The sequence below is a fragment of the Perissodus microlepis genome, chromosome 11 (assembly GCF_051167445.1).
Source record: "Perissodus microlepis isolate ML-2025 ecotype Zambia chromosome 11, ASM5116744v1, whole genome shotgun sequence".
NCBI lineage: Eukaryota > Metazoa > Chordata > Actinopteri > Cichliformes > Cichlidae > Perissodus > Perissodus microlepis.
In genome coordinates, this window is record NC_140471.1 from 1976363 (window position 1) to 2001808 (window position 25446).

General features: G+C 42.6%; 2 protein-coding genes across 4 annotated transcripts; both read left to right on the forward strand.

Annotated features, from left to right (window-relative positions):
* The first annotated feature begins 945 nt into the window (after positions 1-945).
* kpna5 (karyopherin alpha 5 (importin alpha 6)) lies at positions 946-12119 on the forward strand. 3 transcript variants are annotated; one of them, XM_084943229.1, is made up of 14 exons: positions 946-1040; positions 3893-4026; positions 4476-4577; positions 4662-4761; positions 5218-5312; positions 5735-5866; positions 6737-6825; positions 6895-6994; positions 7129-7292; positions 8405-8483; positions 8571-8696; positions 8784-8911; positions 9358-9536; positions 10399-12119. In XM_084943229.1, exons 2-14 carry the CDS (start codon positions 3898-3900, stop codon positions 10584-10586), a joined length of 1611 nt encoding a protein of 536 aa, XP_084799355.1. In that variant the 5' UTR covers positions 946-1040; positions 3893-3897; the 3' UTR covers positions 10587-12119. The 3 variants fall into 3 exon arrangements, with proteins under 3 accessions (XP_084799355.1, XP_084799354.1, XP_084799356.1); XM_084943228.1 differs by having other exon boundaries at positions 957-1087; XM_084943230.1 differs by lacking the exon at positions 946-1040 and adding an exon at positions 1116-1266.
* A 6461-nt stretch (positions 12120-18580) lies between these two features.
* cnih4 (cornichon family member 4) lies at positions 18581-23323 on the forward strand. The gene is made up of 5 exons (XM_084943231.1): positions 18581-18691; positions 19127-19195; positions 19383-19495; positions 21622-21762; positions 21842-23323. Exons 1-5 carry the CDS (start codon positions 18623-18625, stop codon positions 21867-21869), a joined length of 420 nt encoding a protein of 139 aa, XP_084799357.1. The 5' UTR covers positions 18581-18622; the 3' UTR covers positions 21870-23323.
* The last annotated feature ends 2123 nt before the right edge of the window (positions 23324-25446 follow it).

Consider the following 25446-nt stretch of genomic DNA (forward strand, 5'->3'; position numbering starts at 1 on the left):
GAAGGAGGTGCTGGTAAAGACTACGAGTCCTGCTTGATCCCTGCGCTGAGATCTGGTACAGGACAGCTGTGATGATGCATCCAGGAGACGCAGCTCGGTCCTGATGGTCTTCTCATTAGTGCTTTTCCAGGGTGAATGTTGATGATAATAATATCATCACATATATTTAATCTCGGTAATATTCTGGGTATTTATATTTGAGCTATTTCTTCTATTTTGTAACTTTGTTACATAATGTATTATTTGATTTAGTTCAGTCTGTTGCTGCTCTTATTGTCTTGGTGCAGCTGTAACCACATCATTTCCTTGGGGATTAATCAAGTATAACGATTCTAATGTGAAATTTTGATCCTGTTATCAAATGAAAAGAACAAATTACACTTGTATGAAACCTGCTGCTGCTGTGTTTTTAAATCTAACGAGCTGTAGAGTGCTCGTGGATCTAAAACTGTTTAAATCTTCAGTTTTATATCATCTTCAGTCTTGTCTCAAGTACAGCGTTTAATTTCCAGGTAATTCTTTAACAGTACTCTGTGGAGTGTGCAGCTCATGTCATCTCTGTCTAAGGGAGAGTGCTGAAGCATTCAAACATAGAGACTATTAGAGTAGCACAGGTGTGTAGCATTGCTATCTAATTAACAAAAGGGATACAGAGTGAATGATTATTATAGTATCAAGTTAACAATCAGAATCAAATCGAATGCGAAAGAAGATCCCTGAACACAAATCAGCGTGATGAGAATGACTAATAATGGCAGAAAAGCATATTTGGGAAAAATGAGAAGAACTCTCTTGTCCCATCCGCTGATCTATGACCTATACCGCATCAGACACCAGGGGGCGAAAGAGACGTTTTGGCTTCATGTTTGTGGAGCTCTAGGTCGTCCATGGGGAAAAGGGGGCGGATTTGGCTCTTTCGGCTTTCCGTACTATACCGGTGGACGGAAACGGAGGTGTTGTTGACGCGCGGGGTTTGCTGGGAAAGTTTTAGTTTGACGCCATTTTGGATTAAGAAACAGAGGGAGTAGTCGAAGTTGCAGGTATTTCACAGCCGTACGTGTTTTCAGCTACATCAGATCTTCACTGGGTAAGAATCGGGGAAGGTTATGTAATAAGGGCAGAGTTAGTAAAACCGCTGCATTGAATTTACAGCAGAGATGTTGACCACAAGTTAGCATTAGCTATCGAGTTATCCGGGAAGCTAATTTAGGGTCTAACCAGGAATAAGTTGGCCAAAATCCGTTTTGTTCTGTTTCACGGAGTGAGGTTAGTTCCTGCAAGCTAGTAAAACGACGTGTTACGAAATCGGATAACGTGGGTATTCACTGTTCATGTTTTCTGTTAAATGTGTGCCTATACTCTCAGGAGTGGAGGGATTTAAGCAGTTAGGCATGACCTCCTTCCTGACCGGGAAAGCGGGTCGTGTCCACTTCCTTGATAAAGAAATATCCTAGTTTAGGAGCAGCTATCGCTGCCATTATTTACAACGCTTCAGTTTAGAAGAAGGTGAACGTTATCGCTCATCATCTGTGGAGGTCCTCTTAAGATCTTGGGTAGGAGAACTCACTTGGAGGTGGAGATTGCTGTGACCTTAAATACTCTACAGTTTTCCAGGTTGTGCTGCATGTCTTCTCCGACTTGCGGAATATTCCCGAAACGATTCAAACTTGGTGTCGATTTAGATGGAAACGAGGTTCCGAAGGTGAAGCCATTGTTCTAAACAGCGCTTTACTTTGGAGGTGTGGTTCGTTGTGTTGCAGTGATGTACCGTTTCTAGCACATTCTGTGGGAGACTTGGACTATTGTTCTTTAATTGCTGTTGAATTGCTTCTATTGTACTATTTTCTGTGGCTACAATAATAAAAAAAATAGTGCACTCTAATTTTGAAATTAAGTTAAATAATAAAGGGTTGAAAGTAGGACTGCAACGATTAATGCGAATAATTTGATTATAAAATTGACTCAAATGCTTCGTTGAATGCGTGGCTCTGAATTATGCAGATGAAATGTTAACTTAAGTTACACAGCTCGGACGGAAGCGATACCTGCAGCAAACAGGGGTTTGAGTCTAAAGGGCGGCATTCATGTCGAGGCTTTCGTAACATTTTTTCAGATTGAAAGTGGCATTGGGTTAATATTTAAACATATTAAAATAAAAGCTTGTTTTCGGACAGTTGGTGTCGTAAGCCCCGCCCTCTGTTCAAAGATGGCCGTTCACAGTGGACACAGATGCTTCTTTCACTCCTCTTTCCAATCATCTGTGTTCTCTGTCCAAAATGTGAACATTGGCATCCTTGAAAGAGTGACCTTCGACCTTTAGATGATGACGTCCAGCCCACAGAAACAAAGGTCTAGATAGTGACTATAAAAGCCACCGACCGAGAGCAGTCACAGGTATCACAGCTGGTGTGTTTAACGTGTTCTTTGGTGTGTGGGGAGCTTACCACAGGCTTCATTTTGACTTTTGAGCTGGTGGAATAAATTTGTGGTACTGCTACCTTTTGTGGCATGTTTTGAAAAATACTGCATTTTGTTCGACATCCAAACGACAGCGAGTCTCATTCCTTCGCTCATCTGAGACTTCTGCTGTCGTTAATTTTCCCTGTCCGGTAGTATAGAAACACGCCTGCTCGGCGCATTCCAGCCGGTAGAAATGTTTCCAGTTGGCAGGTGTGAATAAATGATGCATTTGCAGCCTGTGGTAGGAAAACAACCTCACAGTGAATTACATGCAGGCAGCTTTTACGATGCAACCATTTAACCGATGTACATGGAAAAACTCAGGATACATCGAGTATATTCGATATATCGCCCGCCCCTACCCCAGGGTTGTTAGGTTGGACGCTGAATTATTGATATTATTAATAATAATACTTACCATCTACACCATCACGTCTTGTTTTCAGCAGCACAAAAGTGTTGCATCAAAGCACAGGGCAAACTTGAGAATGCTAATATGTTTGCTTTCCTTCATTGCAGACACACTTAGTCTTTTAAAGGTTTACAGACACAAACTCACTCGCTCGTCCCATCAATCGTCCCTTCAAGGCGGTGAATCGCCCGTTTAACGAACTAGTGAAACGGCCCCAAAGCATAATCTGTCAGTGCCATCAACTCCTACTGTGCTTTACCAGCTCCTTTTTTTTTTTTTTTCAAGCAGTTTTGAATGTATTGGGAGAGAGAATAACAATCATTGACTCCGTATATAGAAATAATAATCATAGCATTACTATAAGGACTCACAAATGTCAGCAGATTTGTGAAGGCCGATTGCTGAAATGATCGAATGGACATAAGAGAATGTAGTGCACTGGGAAAGTATTCCAGGTGTGTTGCTAGCAGCCTGGACAACCACAGATGGTCCCACAGCCACTCTGTGTGCTTAGGTGGTTCCTGGTTTGACACTTGGCATTCAAGTTCAGTCTTTGTTTGATCAGACCAGAGAATTTTCTCAAGTCCTTCAGGTGCTTTTTTGGCAAACTCCAGGTGACTTTCACGTCTTACAGAGTCACTTCTGTCGGGTGACTTTACCATGCAGGCCTAATTCTTGAAGTGCTGCAGAAATGGTTGTCCTTTGCAAGGTTCTGCTGGAGCTCTGTCAGCGTGACCATCAGGTCTCTGTCCCCTGCCTGACTAAGGCCCTCGTACCGTGATTGCTCAGATTGGCATGGCGGCCACCTCTAGGAAGAGTCCAGGTGGTTCCAAACGTCTTCCATGGAGGCCAGTGTGCTAACTGGGAGCTTCAAGCTGCAACAAGTTTTTTTATATACCGTTCCCCATTCTATTTCTCCCGCGCACACTCTGCTTGTTGATGTCATTTCGTATGTTGTAAACTAAAATGTGCCGAGGCTTCAGCATGGTGGTGACTGCATCAATCTGCTTAAATCCTCAGACACAATGGCGAGTCCAGGGAAAGACAACTACAGGATGAAGAGCTATAAGAACAAAGCGCTGAATCCTCAGGAAATGCGTCGAAGGAGAGAAGAGGAAGGAATTCAGCTACGCAAACAAAAAAGAGAGGAGCAGGTGATCTTTACTAACGTTTAGTGTATAAAATGGAATTAAGCCTAACCGAGTTCAACACGTGTGTGGGACTGTTATGGTCCTGTTAGGACCTGCTGTGTTTTTCCTATCAGGGTGTGAGTTCTGCTCTCCTGCCTTTGCTACCAGCTAACTGCACTCAGCAACTGGGGCTCAAGTTCCCATTAAAGAGTTGTGTCCATGTGGCTTCTTACTCACTCTGTGTCTGTGTGTTTGGTTAACATTGATTTTGCTGAGCTTTTGTTTTTGGACTGGTTTGTGTTTCTCTCTTTACTTTGGTCCTGATTCTTCTCCGTCTCCATTTTCAGCCTGGACTTCTTTACAACATTCATGCTGCATCTCTGCTCCGATCACCACTGTCTCCTGCAGCCTTTCATTTGTGCGTCTGTGCATTTTTTTTAATGTGTCGTTTGACTTTGTCTGTATGACTGCAGCTGTTCAAGAGAAGAAATGTCTGCATACCTTCAGCTGATGACTCCATGCAGGAATGTCCGATCCAAGATCCAGACATCAGCTCCACAGTACCCATCACAGGTGTAAGTGTAAACTGCCTCTCTCCTGTAGGTTTGCTGTGCTGTAGTCTGAACTAAACATGAACTGTGTCTGATGCGTTTGTGCAGGATGGAGTCATAACAGCAGATATGATTCAGATGATCTTTTCTGAAGACCCCGACCAGCAACTAATTGCTACACAGAAATTCAGAAAATTGCTTTCCAAAGGTGTGTCTCTGTGACGTTTAATGGAAGATTCGTGTTTCTGTAGTCGGTTTACTAAAAGAGAAATAACTGTTTGGACCAAAGTTGAACAGAGAAGCTGCAAAGTTATTTTATTCTGCTTTCACCTGGCTGTCAACAACAGGCTCTGCTCTGTGTGCAGCTTCTGTAACGCCTCGTTTCTACGGGCGCAGTGCTGCCTCAGTATCAAAATACTAAAGTAATCATTTCCCACAACTTTATCAATGTTGCACCACACCTGTACTGGCTTACACAACAGAGATTAAACCAAGAGAAACACACAAAATGACCTGAAAAAGAAATCTTGCTCTTTGAGGTATTTTTCTGCAGAACACAAATTTAATTGGTTTTGTGAAACAGCCTGTCGTTCTGTCTGTGAAATGCCTTCAACCCTTTAGCAGGTTTGTGCTCAAAGTGTTCACTTGTTTCTTTTGACAACAGAACCCAGCCCCCCCATAGATGAAGTGATTTCCACTCCTGGTGTTGTGACTCGGTTTGTGGATTTTCTGCAGCGGAGTGAAAACTGCACACTGCAGGTCAGAGAATCCAGCACCGTACACATCAACCTGAGAGTATCAGGACATTTGAACGTCTCACTATCAGATACCAGATGTGTTCCTGTGTCATGTGTTCACCTCATCAGACTTCTACAGTCAGATTATTGCTTGTATTTCATTTATTGTTTAATTTTGTCCTTTGATTAATTTGTTATTAATCTCAAAGCGAGTGGGTGACATGGTGTTTCAGAGGGCAGCAATTTACATGTTGCTTTATTATGAATCATATTTATATGTATTTATTATTAATAATAATAATAGCTAGAATGTTGAAATGATTGGTAGGAGTTACACAGCTATTGTGAGCATTGAATTAAGAAGCTTTGTGACCCTGTAAACTTCCAGTTACATCGGGTAAAACTGTTGTTGTTGTCATATTGTACACGGTGTGCTCGTAACAGTTCGAAGCAGCCTGGGCACTGACCAACATCGCCTCTGGGACCTTCTTGCACACCAAGGTTGTGATTGAAACAGGAGCTGTTCCCATTTTCATTGAACTGCTGAACTCAGAGTACGAGGATGTGCAGGAACAGGTGAGAGTCACACGATAACACCTGCTTAGTTACAGGTAATCTGCTGATCTATACGCTTCCAAAACCAGCCTGAAATAGAAGAGCATCCAGCAGGGCTGCTCAATTAATCGAATTTTAATCTCGATTACGATCTGGGCTTTCAACGATCATTAGAAATGACCGAGCCGATTATTAGCCCCTCCCTCGTGCTTTACTCTCGCGCTGCTCCGTGTGGCAAATCGAGCGCACCTCTCTGCATTTCGAACACGTGTCACAACAAGAGGACCCGAGGGAAGCTCGGAAAGCTAAGCAGAAGTTATTTGGAGAGGAGAGTGACTGCCGTTGGTTGAAAAGAGAGGTAAAAACAACTTCAGTGGTGTGGAAACATTATGGGTTCGAGTCAGACGTGGATCAAGTAGACACAGTGTGTAAACTTTGCTACGGTGTCGTAGCTGCACCACAGAGCAACACTGCAAAGTTCACTAAACATAGATGTTTACATTTTTCATTTATTTCTTATATTGCAAACATTTGCACTGTTATCAGTATTTGCACTATTTTATATTATTTTTTGACAATCTTTAAAGTTATTCAACACGTTGTTGTTGTTGTTGTTGTTGTTGTTAAATAAATATCATCAAATAATCGAGATCTCAATTTCAGTGAAAATAATGGTGATTATCATTTTTGCCATAATCGAGCAGCCCTAGCATCCAGTGAGTTGCCATCTGTATCGTGGATGTTGAGTTTTTCTAACAGTTTCAGGACTTTTGAGAGGCACAAACCTGAATGTGTGTAAACTGCTGTCGTAGTGTTTGACAGGACGAGTTTTAGTGTCAAAGGCGGTCTGTTGGGCTGTAACGTAGTTGAAGCATGTTGGCTGTTTTTCAGGCAGTGTGGGCACTGGGGAACATAGCGGGCGATAACGCTGAGTGCAGAGACTACGTACTCAACTGTGGCATCCTCCCATCTTTACAGCAGTAAGTGTTCGTCGTCTGTCTGCGTTTGTCTGTCAGAGCTGCACTAACAGCTGGCTCTGCTCTGTGCAGGCTGCTCGCTAAATCCAACCGTCTCACAACAACCCGAAATGCAGTGTGGGCTCTGTCCAACCTGTGCAGAGGGAAAAACCCACCACCAGATTTTGCAAAGGTCAGCCACGTCATTGTTATTGAGTCACTGAATACTGGAGCTCATTTGCCTTCCTCCTTCTTAAAGTCATATTTCCTGTACTGATCATCCGGTTCCAATATTAAATTGTCCCCTTGTCTGTGTTATTTTGTCAGGTGTCTCCTTGTCTCAACGTTTTGTCCAGGCTGCTGTTCAGCAGTGATCCAGATGTGCTGGCCGATGCGTGTTGGGCTCTCTCCTACCTGTCTGACGGCCCCAATGAAAAGATCCAGACGGTCATCGACTCCGGGGTCTGCCGCAGGCTCGTTGAGCTGCTCATGTACGACACTGGTTGTTGTTGTTTTTGGACATTTGTTGAACTTAAATGAAAATTGCTCCCTAAATGTAAGAGCTGATTGTGCTGTGACAAGCTTTGAGTGTGCCACATAGCTGTGAAGCAGTTTCAGCCCACTGTTTAACGTGGATTGGATTTAAGTGTCATGAGTGTAGCTGAGTTTCAGCGTACGAACTGGCTGGACATGGTCCTTCACAATTTTCTGGGAGACAGCTGAAATAATTCTTCCGTCAGTCATGGAGAACACTGGCCATTTGCCCAGTTGGGTTAATTGAAGGGACGCTCCACACCAGCCCTGTAAGTGCTGACACGAGCCCATTCGTTCATTTTCATTACTGATGCTGTATTGCCCAATCAACACACTTAAGTGCCACAAAGTAAATAAACGGCAGACGAAAATGACGCAGACTGAATCATCAGCACGCGAGCACAAGCGTTTTCAGTGTGGATGAAAACAATAGTGTGGACGTGGAGACCAAAACGCTGTTTTCAAGTTTATCCAGGTTAGTGTAGCTGAGAGGATTATTCCTTTATATAGTAAAGGGGGCATGTTGAATGCTGGGTATCGGCTTAGACTGAGAGCAGGTCAGATCGGGGGTGGTGACACTTAAAGGCAGCCAAAAGAAGAAAACTGAAACATTAATAAACGAAGCACTATGGTGAATAAAAACTGATGTTGGGTGGTGCTGGATTTAAAAAAGAAGGGATCAGCATGTGAGGCTTTCAGGGTTGAACAGAAATGTTGGATTAACAGTCGACGGTATTAGTTTCCCTTGCAATGAGCCTATTCATGCACAGTATCTAAGCTCCAGCTTTCAGTCCTTTGAGTTTCTTATTGGTGGTATGAAACTTCCAGAGTCACAGATTCTTTTCTGATGTTTTGCTGTCTGAGAGCGTCTGTTCTGTTCGTCGGTGTTTTCTTTGGGAGACGCAGCGTCCAGTAGAACGCAATCAGCTTTCTCTGGTTTCGTTCCCTGGACGATTTGAAGCATCAAACGTTGTTTTATTTTTATGCCGTAACATTGTTGCACAAAGAATCTGTCGTTTCTGATCCCGTCCACGCTTTGCACGTCTCACTGTGTGCCTCCTGTTTCCAGGCACAGCGACTACAAGGTTGTTTCTCCTGCCTTGCGTGCAGTGGGAAACATCGTGACAGGAGATGACATCCAGACTCAGGTACAGCCTCTGTTTCTTCCATCGGTGCTGCTTGGCCTTTTCTCATTGACAGCATTAAGATCTTTGGCTCCTCTGCTTTCGTCTCAGGTAATCTTGAACTGTTCAGCACTGCCATGTTTGCTCCACCTTCTCAGCAGCCCTAAGGAATCCATCAAGAAGGAGGCATGCTGGACTGTGTCCAACATCACAGCAGGAAACCGAGCTCAGATTCAGGTATTCTGCTGCGTCGTCTCCGTTTGTCGTGGCGAGATGAAGAGCTGCTGTTCTTTGGTGCTGACCACATTTTTCTGTTTTTGTCAGAACGTCATTGACGCCAACATCTTTCCAGTACTGATCGAGATCCTTCAGAAGGCCGAGTTCCGCACAAGAAAGGAGGCTGCGTGGGCAATTACAAACGCCACCTCTGGGGGCACTCCCTCACAGATAAAGTGTGTTTACCAGACGTACCCGCCCTCGTCTTAAAAACACTTGAGCCAGGAGATGTGAAGATTCCTCCTTACGTAGTTCTGGTGCCGTGTTTCCCACAAATACAAAGCTTGAGTCACAGTTCGATGCGAGTAGTTACACCATGTGATGAGTCATTAAAATCCACGCTGTTAGCTGAGCACTGCTTCAGATGGTGCACCACACTCTGAGCTTTCCTACAAACACCACATGGATGTTAATGTGACTCATTCAAACTGTTAAATCAGCAGCGCTGATCTGAAATATTTCATTTTACATGTTCATATATTTGGTTTATGTCAGATTTCACTGTGCTGGGAATTCTCCACACATTTGCACACCAGGAACTGGTGGAAATCCAAAAATCAGTCGTACTTTATAAACAAAGTGAAATCCTGCTGAGGACTAACGTTTGTGCTTTCTGTGGCAGGTATCTGGTGTCCCTGAATGCCATCAAACCTATGTGCGATCTGCTGACAGTGATGGACTCTAAGATTGTTCAGGTGTCACTGAACGGGTTAGAGAACATCCTCAGACTGGGAGAACAGGAAGCCAAACAGAATGGAACTGGCATCAATCCGTACTGCGCTCTGATTGAGGAAGCTTACGGTAATGCTCGCAAACCACCAACAGAACATTCGTGAGCTTTCATTCGCTCTCAGAAAAGTGGACACGTTCTTTCCACGTTCTTTCGTCTCGCGTTTGGTTCCACACCCACCGTGTGTTCACTGCACCTCGGTGGGGTTGTTTCTTTCTTGGCACCTCTTTGTAGCCGAGCGTGCGCGTCAAAAATCGTGTTTCCAAGAACGTCTAAGTTTAAAAAAAAGTGTCAAATAAAAGTGAAAGCTTTGTTTAGGAAGCATGTTTGTGAGGGGAGAAGGCAAAGTTTGGACATTTTAAGAATCACAAGCTTTTTTAGCATGTTGGTATTTTTGTCTCACACTCGCTCCCATCCTCACACACACACGCTCACACACACACACACACACGCACACACTCACACGCACACACACACAGCCTCCATCTTCCCTGACTATAGTCTCAGGTGTGTCATTGTTAACATCAAAGGTTGGAGGTTAGACCCTCTGTCCCGCCTCTGTCCACATCTTTGCAGTTAAATCATTTCTGATCACTTACAAGAAATTTAAATTAGCAGCATTTCTGCATCGATGATTAAAATGAATGAAGAAGATAAGCAGACTGGTTCTTGTGTAGCGTGTTTCTAATCTGCTCGCGGACTCCCAAGGTTTTTTACTACACGCACGCACACGCGCTGCTGGATGCAGTGGAGAGGAACTCGGGGTTCAGTATCTGGCCCTGCCGTACTTTGGCACACAGACTGGAGCAGACAGGGATGGAAACAGCAACACTTACCTGCTGTAACATACACTATATTCACAGGAGCTTTCTGTCACTCAGTGTTGAAACTTCTGTCGTGTGAAGATTTGTGCGTTTGCTTCCATTCTTTCAGGATTGGACAAGATTGAGTTTTTACAGAGCCACGAGAACCAGGAGATCTACCAGAAGGCCTTTGACCTGATTGAACACTACTTCGGTGTGGAGGAAGAGGATGCCAGCCTGGCTCCACAGGTGGATCAGAATCAAGGCCAGTTTGTCTTCCAGCAACAGGAAGGACCCATGGAGGGTTTCCAGCTTTAATCCCACTGCACTTCCTTAGTTCAGTCTTGTTGGACTTGGAACGTCTCTGCAGCAGACCCATCTCTTCTCTGCTGTGCAGGATCTTCACGTGTACTATGCCTGAGATTTGTGAAAATAGAGATCAAAAGTTTGGCTCCTCTGGAGTCCTAAATAGAGAGCTGAGCTTTACCTGTTTCCGTACCGTTGATAAAATGTCTCTGCCATCGAAAGCCGACTCAAGTTAAAAGGTTTTGAAACCTTGTTTTCAAATTTAGTGCAAAATCACAACGTTAAGCTTTCAGTGGTGTTTTTTTAATCATTCGAAATGATGTTAATATTTATGTCTCCAAGCCATCATCCATATCCCTTTGTGAATGTGAAACTACCTCTTCAGTCTCCAGAAAGAAGAGTGAAAAGGGAGAGAAAAGAACACCGAGCATTGCTTCATTTTTCCATTGATGTGGAAATCTGAAAGGAAATCCGGATCCGAAATGTTCAGATTCAGGGTCACCTGTAGAACAGCACTACTGTATGTCCCAGCGCTGCCGTCCGGAGCAGCGGCACATCCACCTTTATTTCTAAAGGACTTGAAGAACGGAGGGCTGTTGTCTGCTGAGCACGTTAGAAACAGAAGAGTTGGAGCTTTTTTCCTTCACCTCTCACTGAGAGCAGCTTCCTGGATCGAGCAGCCGGCCTGAGTTAGTCTGTGACAGTGTTAGCTTTTCATTGCTGCTAATTTCAAACGTTCTTTCAGTTGATCCGCAAGTTATCAGGACGTGGCAGGTAATGTCTGTGACACGATGCTGTGTGCAAAACTCTTTCCCGTGTGATTGTTCAGTTTTCCGGTTTGCCAGTTATCTGTCTTAAATTATTTCTGCCTGGTGTGATGGGATTTCCTGAGCGACCTGGAGGGTTTTGTATATTATATATACATGTAAGAAAGTGCAAAGACGATATTTAAGTGGCTGTGGGAATAGGTTATATGCAATATTTTTTCTGCTTGATATGCAGTTTTGACAGTTTCATTTTGAACTTTGAATATTTCCACTTTATTTTTTCATGTTTTGTTGTGGTCGAGGTCTTAAGGAGAAAGCGGAGGCTTCTTTCCTTCTTCGAGCTCCGCCCCCGAACACTTTTGATACGTGTCGATTTGAGTACAGTGACATCAACTGGACGCAAAATCAGTCTATATTTATGTGAAGTAAAACTATTTGTAATGCAGAATTTACATCAAGCACATTCAATCATATAGTTTTCTAATATTTCTGGTTTCTCTGTTTTTCTTTCTTTTTTTTTTTTTGTAGTTTTTGGGTTTTTTTCCTGTTTGGAAGTTAATTTGCTGTGTTCTCGTCGCTCGTGGATTCATGTATTTAATTGTCAACAGCCGATGTACAACAGTGTGATACTATAATATGCAGCCTGTGTGGTTCCTGACACACACGGAGACCTGATGGTGGAGGCTGTTGTAGTCACTGATCATGTGTGAGGCTGCAGCTATATGATGTAAAAAAAAAAAAATAATAATAATTAAATGTATCCATTGGATAAAAACGATGTGTGCTGTGAGTTTTCTGGAGGAAAGTTCTCCTGTTTGGTGTTTGCAGTCTGTGAGGAGGACAAACAGCAGGTGTCCCTGTGGAGATGGCGTCAGATTGTTTCAAAGCCTCGCTGCGACCTGTGACGGCTCGTTTGAAGCTGAAGCTCCGGCACGCGTCAAAAACAGTCACACAGCTTCAGAAACACTGGGCCGAGGCGGGGGCTGAACAGAGTCACGTGATCGATGGCGTCCGAAGCTTCGTCACTGCTTCAGCACCTTATTCAGTGTTTTATAAGGAACTGAATCACTGGCAGGATGTGTGCTGTGTTTGGGTGATTTAGTGCGCGAGGTTGTGTGCCACATAATTAGAGACATGAAGCCAAGAAGAGGGGACGCTCTGCCTGTTCCTAAATAAAAACCAGTTCAGTTTTATTTAGCAACAGTCACCTCAAGACGTGTTATAGCGTAAGGTAGACCCTACAGTAATAACTGCTGATAATAAATCATCAGCACTTCTGCTCCCAGCTCTAAAGACAAACACTGCAATTATAGAAGTTATAGTTTATATAAAAGCATCTGTCCTCTGGTAAATGACATAATCAGGCAGGGACCTCACTTCACCTACTACAGAGGTTCCCAAAGTGTGGGGCCCGCCCCCTAGGGGGGTGCAGAGCCATTGCAGGGGGGGTGCGGTATGAAAAGGAAAAAAAAATGCTTGGACACTGCTAGCACGGGGCGCCCACTCAAACACAAAGCAGGAGATGAAGCATCGCTGAATATGTTTCCAAACCAACGTCATTCTAAGCCAAAGACTAGAAAATATAATGAAGCAAATCTTCCCTTTGGCTTCACCTGCACAAGTGCTGAGGTAGGTCTCCCTGCAGGATTGGTTTCCCTGCGTCGGGAGCAGCGCTGGGCTGTTTAAATCACAGACAAACAGGATCCCACAGCTGTTTATGTTTTTAAACCCATTTTGCACAGAGAGGCATTTTTTGAAAAATGTATTGATAGCAATGTTGAATATTATTACACAGGAAAAAACAACTACAGTAAAATAATGACACCGTGACGCCTCTGCCTTTGTAAATGGAGGGACAGTAACTGTGTGTAAAACCTGCAGACAGTCAGATTAACAGTATTGTGTCTCTATCTGCTGTTCTGCAATTCATCTCATGTAAACAATAACGTGGCCACAGCGTGACGTGATAAAGGCACCTACCTTTGACGTTGCGTGACGAACTCTGTGTTCCTCGTCCACACGTAAACGCAAAAAAGGAGTTTTAGAAAATCTCGTTTTCGCTGATTCGAAACGCCGTTTACGCGTGGACGAAACAGCTGCGTGTTCAAAAATAACCATGTAGGTGCGGACATAAAAGAGTTAGTGGTGTATTTCAGTGCTACCTGTAATTTATTGCAGATTACTTGTATTTGCTTAATTGTTTACTAAATGTTTGAGGTGTGAAATAAACCACAATGGAGCAAAATATGGATGTGTGTGGTTGGAGGATGTGGGGGGGCATTTTTCTTGTAAAACAAAGGGGCCCAGCAAAAAAGTTTGGGAACCACTGCCCTACTGTAAGACTGTGCTGTACATTGTTATATATAGTGGGGGGTTATTAGTAATAACCATCAAGAAGTCACAAGCAGAAGAAGAACACACCATGTGTTTAAACAAGAAAGGTTTATTAATCGAAAATGATTTTATTAAAATAGACATATCATCATTTTTTCACTCACAAAAACACATGTTCAAAGCTTCAGGTGTCCTCGGGGTCGGTGTATCTCTGTTGTTCATTGTGGTAGGTGATGGAGAGGACAAGGATCAAATTCTGTGGTTTGAAGATCGCAGCTCTTCTGTTTTTAGATGATGCAGTTGATGCATTTGGCTTCATTGAGCTCATGCAAAGGTGGTTTACGACCAAATATTGTGGCTGCAATGACAGTTAGCATCTTCCCAGGCCTTTTCCATGAGTGAGGGAAGGAAGGAGCAGGAGATCGATGGACTAATGGATGTAGCATCTGCAGTAATGTGTTAGTCTGAGTCATAAGTCATAAAGCAATTTTTCACACCAGCCTATTAATTAATGAAAGACCAAGACAGACTTTTAATTCATTTGAAAGCCTGATGCTTAACATTGTCCACCCCAGCTGTAAAACTCAGAAACCAGTCTTACTTGTTATCATCTATCGTCCACCTGGGCCTTACACAGAGTTTCTGTCTGATTTCTCAGACTTTATATCTAATTTAGTTCTGAGCTCAAATAAAATAATTATTGTGGGTGATTTTAACATCCATGTAGATGCTAAAAATGACAGCCTCAACATGGCATTTAGTCTGTTATTAGACTCAATTGGCTTCTCTCAAAATGTAAAAGAACCCACCCACCACTTTAATCACACTCTAGATCTTGTTTTAACATATGGCATAGAAACTGAACATTTAACAGTGTTTCCTGAAAACCCTCTCCTGTCTGATCATTTCCTGATAACATTTACATTTACAATAATTGATTACACAGCAGTGGAGAGTAGATTTTATCAAAGTAGATGTCTTTCCGAAAGCGCTGTAACTAAGTTTAAGAATATAATCCACCCACTGTTATCATCTTCAATGCCCTGTACCAACACAGAGCAGAGCAGCTATCTGAACGCTACCCCAACAGAGGTCGATTATCTTGTTAATAATTTCACCTCCTCACTACGTACGACTCTGGATACTGTAGCTCCAGTGAAAACTAAGGTCTCTAATCAGAAGTACCTGACTCCGTGGTATAATTCTCAAACACGTAGCCTAAAGCAGATGACTCGTAATCTGGAGAGGAAATGGCGTGTCACAAATTTAGAGGATCATCATTTAGCCTGGAGAAATAGTTTGCTGCTTTATAAGAAAGCCCTCCGCAAAGCCAGAACATCTTACTATTCATCACTGATTGAAGAAAATAAGAACAACCCCAGGTTTCTCTTCAGCACTGTAGCCAGGCTGACAAACAGTCAGAGCTCTGTGGAGCCAACCATCCCTTTAACGTTAACTAGTAATGACTTCATGAACTTCTTCACAAATAAAATTTTTATCATTAGAGAAAAAATTACCAGTAATCATCCCACAGATGTAATATTATCTACAGCTACTCTTAGTACCATTGATGTTAAGTTAGACTCTTTTTCTCCAATTGATCTTTCTGAGTTAACTTCAATAATTACTTCCTCCAAACCATCAACGTGTCTTTTAGACCCCATTCCTACAAAACTGCTCAAAGAAGTCCTGCCATTGATTAATTCTTCGATCTTAAATATGATCAACTATCTCTAATGGTCGGCTATGTACCACAGGCCTTCAAGCTGGCTGTGGTTAAACCTTTACTCAAAAAGCATCTCTAGACCCAGCAGTCTTAGCTAATTATAGGCCAATCTCCAACCTTCCTTTCATATCAAACATCCTTGAAAGAGTAGTTGTCAAACAGCTAACAGATCATCTGCAGAGGAATGGTTTATTTGAAGAGTTTCAGTGAGGTTTCAGAGCTCATCACAGCACAGAAACAGCTTTAGTGAAGGTTACAAATGATCTTCTTATGGCCTCTGACAGTGGACTCATCTCTGTGCTTGTCCTGCTAGACCTCAGTACAGCGTTCGATACTGTCGACCATAATATCCTATTAGAGCGATTAGAACATGCTGTAGGTATTACAGGTACTGCACTGCAGTGGTTTGTATCATATCTATCTAATAGACTCCAGTTTGTGCATGTAAATGGAGATTCCTCTTCACACACTGAGGTTAATTATGGAGTTCCACAGGGTTCAGTGCTAGGACCAATTCTGTTTACATTATACATGCTTCCCTTAGGCAGCATCATTAGAAGACATAGCATACATTTACACTGCTATGCAGATGACACCCAGCTCTATCTGTCCATGAAGCCAGATAACACACACCAATGAGTTAAACTGCAGGAATGTCTTAAAGACATAAAGACCTGGATGGCCGCTAACTTTCTGCTTCTTAATTCAGATAAAACTGAGGTTATTGTACTCGGCCCTGAAAATCGTAGAAATATGGTATCTAACCAGATTCATACTCTGGATGGCATTACCTTGGCCTCCAGTAACGCTGTGAGGAACCTTGGAGTCATTTTTGACCAGGACATGTCCTTCAACGCACATATTAAACAAATATGTAAGACTGCTTTCTTCCATTTGCGCAACATCTCTAAAATTAGAAATATCCTGTCTCAGAGTGACGCTGAAAAACTAGTTCATGCATTTATTACTTCCAGGCTGGACGACTGTAATTCATTATTATCAGGATGTCCAAAAAACTCACTGAAAAGCCTTCAGCTAATCCAAAATGCTGCAGCAAGAGTCCTGACAGGGACTAGAAAGAGAGAGCATATTTCTCCTGTTTTGGCTTCCCTTCATTGGCTTCCTGTTAAGTCCAGAATTGAATTCAAAATCCTGCTCCTCACATACAAGGTCTTAAATAATCAGGCCCCATCTTATCTTAATGACCTTGTAGTACCATATCACCCTATTAGAGCACTTCGCTCTCGCTCTGCAGGCCTACTTGTTGTTCCTAGAGTATTTAAAAGTAGAATGGGAGGCAGAGCCTTCAGTTTTCAGGCCCCTCTTCTGTGGAACCAGCTTCCAGTTTGGATTCGGGAGACAGAAACTATCTCTACTTTTAAGATTAGGCTTAAAACTTTCCTTTTTGCTAAAGCATATAGTTAGGGCTGGACCAGGTGACCCTGAATCCTCCCTTAGTTATGCTGCAATAGACGTAGGCTGCCGGGGGATTCCCAAGATGCATTGAGTTTTTCCTTTCCAGTCACCTTTCTCACTCACTATGTATTAATAGACCTCTCTGCATTGAATCATATCTGTTATTAACCTCTGTCTCTCTTCCACAGCATGTCTTTTATCCTGTCTTCCTTCTCTCACCCCAACCGGTTGCAGCAGATGGCCCCGCCCCTCCCTGAGCCTGGTTCTGCCGGAGGTTTCTTCCTGTTAAAAGGGAGTTTTTCCTTCCCACTGTCGCCAAAGTGCTTGCTCATAGGGGGTCATATGATTGTTGGGTTTTTCTCTGTATCTATGAAGCGCCTTGAGGCGACTTTTGTTGTGATTTGGCGCTATATAAATAAAATTGAATTGAATTGAATTGAATAAGGTGCCAGCAGAGGTGGCTTACAGTTTGTAGCATAAAGGTCTGAATTAACTGAGACTTACTGCTGTTTTCTGTGTTTCTATATTTGACCCTGTGATGGTTTTGTTAACTTCACATTTCGATCATAAGACTTCATGTCCGTCAAAATGTATAAACGTCCCAAGATCCAGTCGCCTGCTTTTGTGCTTGGATACAGTATGCATTGGTATATATTTTTCTGTACCATTTATTTTTTGTGCAGGAATTATATTAATTATGGAATTCTGTTATGGGCTTAGAAGATAGTGAAACTAACATTTAGGAGCCAAATTACCACTCAGTGGATGCTCAACGCAGTCACGATTTGTGAAGCTGATGAGAAACAGATCATCTTGACACGAAGACCTTACCTGATAGAAGACTGCAGGTGTCGAGCAAAGGTTTTGTTCTTTGTCCCCACGTCTTTGTCAATGGGAAAAATTCCTCCAAACCAAATATCTCCTGGAACTGGAACTCCTGGTTTCCTGGTATCCATTCCAGTAGCATGTCCACTTTGCAGGCTAATAACAAAAAAATATAAAACACCAATAGCATGTAAGAGTCCTGACCATAACACTGCCCTGAGTGTGTTTCCTCGTTATTGGCTCTTAAAAAGTTTTTCCTTCTTCCACTGAAGTTCAATACTCTTTTCTGACAAAGTTGTATTTTTACTCAGTTGTATATAGAATTTGTATTCTATTTTTATCCTATTGTATATTTTATTCTATTTTATTCTACTGTATATAGTATTTTATTTTATTCTATTCTGTACAGCTGTGTACAGTATTTTATTCTTATTGTATTCTAATTTTTGCTGTATAACTTTTGCACTGTCCACTTCCTGCTGTGACAAAACAAATTTCCCACGTGTGGGACTAATAAAGGTTATCTTATCTTATCTTATCTTATTACAAACTCCCTTTGGATTAGGATAAAAGAAAATTCCCTCTTGCTTCTGCCTCCAGGCTTTAGCGTTCTCGCATTCCCCCTGCAGCCTCCATTTCCCCATAACCAACAGCACACCGAGCATCTGTTCTGCTGAAGCTGCCTTATAATATTTTTGCTATTTGATGTTTACTGTCTCTTGTTAAATACAGAGACAGCCAGGAGTTCCTAAAGGTTCGTTATTTTTTGGTTTTATGTTATGTTACGTCGTTATTTTAAGTCAGTCTTGACAGAAAAAAAACCCACTGTTACAGTTTGTCTGGATCCGTGGTTGTCTTGAGTCAACCATGTCCACTCCAGTCCGCTAGGTGGCAGCGCTGCATTAACACTGTCACAACTCCGGGCAGCACAAACGCGTCAACTGTCCGGAAATAAAAACTGTACTTGCGGAAAAGGGAACATGGAAGCGGCAGTGTTCATTTTGTCTCTTGTGGATTGTTGTGCGCTGATTTTCCTCTCCGTTTACTTTGTATCCTTTTCGATTCAGTGAGTCGGACGACGGTAATCGTCTGCGTCAAAGCGGTTTTCTGTCCGAGAGCTTTGCTGAAGTCGTCTCTGTATAAAAAAAGCTAATTTAATAGCAGCCAGCTAGCTTGTTAGCCGCCTTGTTATGAGCGTTGTAGTCGGGCTTGTGTGACGGAATAAGTGTATGAAAGTTGTAGTGTTTTGAGTTTGAGACACGAAGAGCCGCTATCTGCAAATATCTCTGTACTGATAGTTTCATTTCACACTGTCGGCTTTTGCGTGGGTCCACTGTTGCTGGACCGATCGGCGATGAAAAATTAGGCCAGTCCAGCACATCCTTAATATGTATGTATACATTTTAAAGGATAATCGAAGGAGCCACAGTCGAGGTCCTGCAACATCCTTTTCACAGCACACTGTACCTTAACTTGAAATATAGATTATAACCTTGTCTGACCTAGAATGTGACTACATCAATGCTAGAGCCTGCTGTTCCAAGCTAAACAAAGTAAGTCTCCTTTGTCTTATTGATTTCATAGATATGGTTGATGATGCAGTTTATCTTTTAACCCCCATCGTTTATGAAATAATCATCGCTTCTTTTCTTTTTGTAACCGACTGTAAAGAGATCATTTTCACACTCAGATTTCTAATCTGTAATTCAAATGTTTGATGGATGTTTGTTTGATGTTTAGTGGGTAATTCCAGAGATGGTTGCCCAGTGTCTTTCCACCATGCTCATGTTGGTCTCGATGCACTGGTTCATCCTCCTCCTCAACCTGCCTGTAGCAGCCTGGAACATTTACAGGTATGCCCATCCAGTCTCAGCATCAGTTAGGTCCACCACGGCTACACGTGCATGTCGGCGATCCTTTCTCTTTTGTAGTTGTTCCTTTTATGTCACGTGGTTGGAAAAAGCATTAAAGCAGCAATGATAGGGCCCTCATCCAAGAGGCTTCTTGGGTTCTAAAGCCAAAAGGTAAAAATCCCAATTTTTAAAGTGGACCTGAAACACTACATGTATACAGGCTAACATGAAGCCCCGCTCTCAGAAATGTAACTGTCTGTGTAGCTGGATTTAAGAAATAAGTGCTTTAAAACATGTTTAGTGCCATCTAGTGTTGGTACAGAACATGATGTCACCAGGTTGGCTGGTTGGTGCTAATGCTGCTTACATTCATTTGTTAGCAAACTAGTGACCAAAACAACAGCTGAGTGGAACATAAGGACACCAAAACTCAAAATGAGTCTGTGGGCATCAAATTGTCCCTAGGTACAGCAGTGTGCACTGCTGCACTGAAACAGGAAGTGTTAGCTGTAATGTTCAGTTCTGTAAAGCACTTTATAAATGAGACCTGTGTGGAGGAGAGCCAGTTTGAGTCACCAGACCAACCAGCTGGACTGTGACACTGGTATGTTCCTCGCCAGGCTGGATGCACCAAGCCGTACGATCTCCAGGCAAAGCAATGCAGTCGTTGTCATTTCATACAGTCTATTTTCTCAAGCACACCAAACAGTTCAGAACGTGTGTCTTCCTCGCAGTCACCATTTTATTTATTTTTTCCGATTGCACGCATCGACCTATTTTTCCCAATTGTGCTTCAACAAGATACATAGTTGTGTTTGTGGTGTGCACGTAGGAACCTGCTGTTTTACTGTTTTGCTTGGGAGACGATTGAAATAGAGCTGATCACATGGGCTGACTGCACCGCTCGCTACATCCAGCCACATGAGGAAAATCAGACTCAAACAGGCTCCTCTACACACCTCTCATTTAACCCCACTGTATAAAACCGAAAATTACAGCTAACAGCTGGATGTTCCTGTTTCCTGAAGCACTGACTGCTGAAGACGGAGTGAAAGTGGACAGTACATCCTTATATTTGTTAACATGAAACTCCTCGTTATTGGTTCTGTCACTAGTTGGCTAATAAACTAATGCAAGTCCATTAGCAGCAACTAACCAATCAGATGATGTCATGTTCTGTACTGGCACAAAACATGTAAAACTTTAAGCACTTATTTCTTAAAGGAGTCGAGCTTTCCAAGCTTAAGACTAGCATGACCTGAGAACCTACACAGACCTGACAAAAGTCAGAGCTCGTTCCTACAAGAAGTCCTGCCATTAATTAATGCTTCGATCTTAAATATGATCAACCTATCTCTAATAATCAGCTATGTACCACAGGCCTTCAAGCTGGCTGTAGTTAAACCTTTACTCAAAAAGTATCTCTAGACCCAGCAGTCTTAGCTAATTATAGGCCAATCTCCAACCTTCCTTTCATATCAAAAATCCTTGAAAGAGTAGTTGTCAAACAGCTAACAGATCATCTGCAGAGGAATGGCTTATTTGAAGAGTTTCAGTCAGGTTTCAGAGCTCATCACAGCACAGAAACAGCTTTAGTGAAGGTTACAAATGATCTTCTTATGGCCTCTGACAGTGGACTCATCTCTGTGCTTGTCCTGCTAGACCTCAGTGCAGCGTTCGATACTGTCGACCATAATATCCTATTAGAGCGATTAGAGCAGCTGTAGGTGTTACAGGTGCTGTGCTGCAGTGTAGAATGTGTTGAATCTTATCTTAATGACCATTAGAGCACTTTGCTCTCAGACTCTCATGGACTTTCTTTGTACATCTAGAAAGCTGAGGAACTGCAGTTGGTTACCAAAATAAAGGTTTGGATAGAATGTGCTGTACCGTTATTCAAACCTTTACACAAAGCGTGACAAATGAATCGTTTCATCCAGCGAGTGGCAGAAGCTCTTCCTTCTCATGTTCTATCAAAGAGCAGGGTTATGCTGTGTAGGGACCAGCAGACACCTCAACAGTACTAACCAGCGACTAAACCTTCAGTCACAAACGATCAGCTGGAACAGTCGTACTGGTGCTTAGAGTCTGCTGGCTGTGTCATCTTGATCCGTTTCACCCTGCAGGTACTTGAAGGTTCCAATGGGGAACATGGGAGTGTTTGACCCAACGGAGATCCACAACCGAGGTCTGCTCAAGTCTCACATGAAGGAGGCCATGATTAAACTGGGTTACCACCTGCTCTGCTTCTTCATCTATTTGTACAGGTGACACAAGCACACTTTGCTAACACGTCCAGGGCTGTCTTAGCTGTTTGCACTCACATATCCGACTTTTGTTTTCCAGCATGATCCTGGCTTTGATCAATGACTGAGCCCGGAGCAGGCCGCGGACTTCAGCTGCCAAATTCCAGACTGCAGGGTTTGCTGCGTCCCCCTCACGTCCTGTGCTCCTGTACTGTATGCATTTAATGTCTCAGAACAACTATTACATTTTTTGTATTGAATTCCAGAGTTTGACTTTGCCACATCGATATGGTTAATATTTAACCTTTCAAAAATCCACCTTCATAGTCTCCAACAGAAAGCTCGTCTGTACTGTGAAAAACAATCACATTTATTTTTGAACCTCTCTGTTTAACACAAAGTCATTACAACCTCAACAGCTGTTAGACGTTTGCAGTATGTTTCTTCACCAATAACGATGAGCCCAATCCCTCCCAGTAATCAACTGCTTTCAGCCTCATCACGAGTGCTTATTATTCTGGTGCTTTACACAAAGTATTGCAGGTTGCTGTAAGGACCTTGGGTCGAGAGCTTGTACCAGAGTGGAGGAAAGGTTGGGAGAAGAGTTAAATCAAGCTAACAGCGCGGGCCCTGCAAGGATCCGTCTTGCTGTAGCAGCCTGAGTTATGGATCCTTCCAGTGTGCTCGGGCATTCTTCTTTTCACCTCGCTGGTCGCTCTTGTGCACCAGTGTGATGCGACCCATGTAATAACTATAACACTTCAGTTCATACTGTAAATTGTACTGTTTGTGCCACACGTAATGACTTTTCCCAGCTGGTGATTCAATCAGGTTCACAGTTAATGTGGTCCTTTATGGTGTGTGCATGCTGTGCTTCGTGCCAGGGTTTAACGACCTCCAACAACTAAGATGTTTCTACGATACTGCTGCTGCAGTCGATCCTCAGCAGCGTCGTAAGTGCACTGAATTAAGAGGCAGTCGGGATTCTGATTCTTTGATTGGCAAAGTTTTATTCTTTGGGGAAATGTTTGAAAGTTCTTGTTGTGTCAACATAATCCTTTTTTCAAAAGTAAACATTGAACTACTTCTGTCAAATCAATCCAATAAATATCCCAAACTCTCAGTCAGATTCAGAGGTTTGAAACTGGCTCATTGGTCTGTTTTTGTCAGTATTTGGTAACTCAGAGTTTCTTATTGTCTGCACCAATAGAGATCAATGAAAGTGGCCCGCTCCATGTGACTGACGTTGTGTATTTTATTGTGTAGTTTGCATATGTGCGCTCACCTGCTGCTTGGTTTGTGACCCTGCTGCTCTTTGATTTCAACACTTTCCAACAAACAGATTTACTGACAGTTTTCCAACGTTGACCTCAGGTGTCTGATTGCACTGAGGTGTAGTTGAGGTTGGATAACCAATCCAGTTCTGAGACTTATTCTGCATACAGGACCACACACACACACACACACACACACACACACACACACACACTCTCTGTTCCTTACAAAGCCAACATGGTCACCTGTTGCAGTCGTGTGCTGTACCAAATACAGGAACCTGAATAAATCTTTTCGTTCCATTACACTTCCTGGCATTCCTGTGATGAATAGGCCTCTGTACGTGTAATTGAAAAAAGAATCATTTTGAGTAGAAAGCTGAAATGTGCAGATTTCTTCTTTACACTCATCGCCACAGTGTGAGAAACTAAAGCTGACGCTGAGGTGCAGAAACTGGCCGTTTGTCTCCAAACAACTTCAGTCTGCACATTTCAGCTTTTTTCTCAAAAAAGATTTTCAACTTAATTTTGAAATTTTAACTTTATTCTCAACATGATCAATGACATATTTTTAATGTAACCTTAGTACTCTGTACTGTTGTACACCAGCTTTTTAAATGTATTTCATCAGGAGGTGAAAGGAAGAACTTATTCTGTTTGCACAGTTTTTGAAAAAGTATTTTTGTATGCCTTCTCTCTCCTGGACGTCCAGTCATTATTTGATTATATTTTGGATTTTTATAGTTTTGATTAAAAGTTTAAGATTGTTTACTAGTCCTTTTACTAGTAAACAATCGGCTGCCTCTCTCAGATGTAATGAGAGGCAAATGTAATCTCTTTCAGTACGACAGCAAGGAAAAACTTGTGCATATAAATTTGACCAGGGGTGTCCAACTCCAGACCTCGAGGGCTGGTGTCCTGCAGGTTTTAGATCTCACCCTGGGTCAACACACCTGAATCACATGATGAGCTCATTATCAGGCCTCTGGAGAACTTCAGGACATGTTGAGGAGGTCATTTAGCCATTTAAATCAGCTGTGATGGATCAAGGACACATCTAAACCCTGCAGGACACTGGCCCTCGAGGCCTGGAGTTGGACACCCCTGAACTAGAGAGTGTTCATCAAGATCTAACAAATAAAAGGATGACTGCATCAAGAACCTCATAAGATTATATGGCTGGGGCTCACCTTCTCAGATTAATCTGTGTAGCCAAATAATTATAATATAAAACTATGAAATCACATATTTTGCATTTTTGGTATTTTATTGTTTACTGAAAAAACCACAGCCTGCACAGTTTGGTGTGGAAGAAGTGACGAAAAGCTCACTGCTATATCGACGTAAAGATCGATATAGCAAAGTGTACCAAATGAACCAACATGTTAGCTGCTGCTGCTGCTAATAACAGAACAAGCAAGAGCTCATAAGGAGCTCACAGCCACAGGAGGCTGCTGTTGTAGCTGCAGCTGTGGAGAAGTGCAGGCAGAAGGACAGCAGTCCCACCAACAGAGTAAGGACGAGGTGGAGGTAAGGAAACAGGTGGAGAGATATAATAAGGAAGAGTGGTTGAGAATGGTTCAGATGGGACTTCCAGATACAGACAGACGAATGGTGATGGCTAACCAAACACAGCGGTGGTGGACAAGCAGAAGAAGAGCGCTGTAGTGATACTGAGTGATGGCCACATCAGGAAGAACGAGAACATGTGGGGGGTGAAGGTAACGGTGGTCCCCGAGGTAATCGGAGCACTCAGAGCGGTGTCCACGAACCTGGGCGAGTGGCTCCAGCAGATCCTGGGAACAACATCGGAGATCTCTGTCCAGAAGAGCGCAGTCCTAGGAACAGCTAAGATACTGCAGGACCCTCAAGCTCCCAGGCCTCTGGTAGAGGACCCGAGCTTGAAGGATATAGATGAAGGATGTAGGTGTTGCATCACTCGAAATATACATAAAATGTACACAATTTTTCCGACAGTCAACAAATACATGTAGATTTCTCAGGACTGATTTTCTCCTTAAAGAGTTGTAAATCAGCGGAGTGGTTATTTCCTGCACATGAACAGCACTTATTATTATTATTATTATTAGTAGTAGCAGCAGAATGCTGAAACAGTATTCACACTATTAAGATTTAAACCTTTATCAATACAAATGCTTTACAATCATTCAAATATGATCTAAATCTTTATTATTATTTATATATTATTGCAGCTTGTTCTTCCATGCATTGTTGTGAGTACTGCGTGCTTTAAGCTGGAGAAAGTAATGACGGGTGTCATCAGGCAGAACCTTCATGTTGCTGTGATGTGCATGTTTTTCTTATTGTGGTGCATTTGCATGGGTTTGGTTTTATTTGTTAACTGTTAGCTTTTGTCACGTCAACATTGTTTCCCTAACATACCTCAGATCGGCTCATTAACACGACTGAG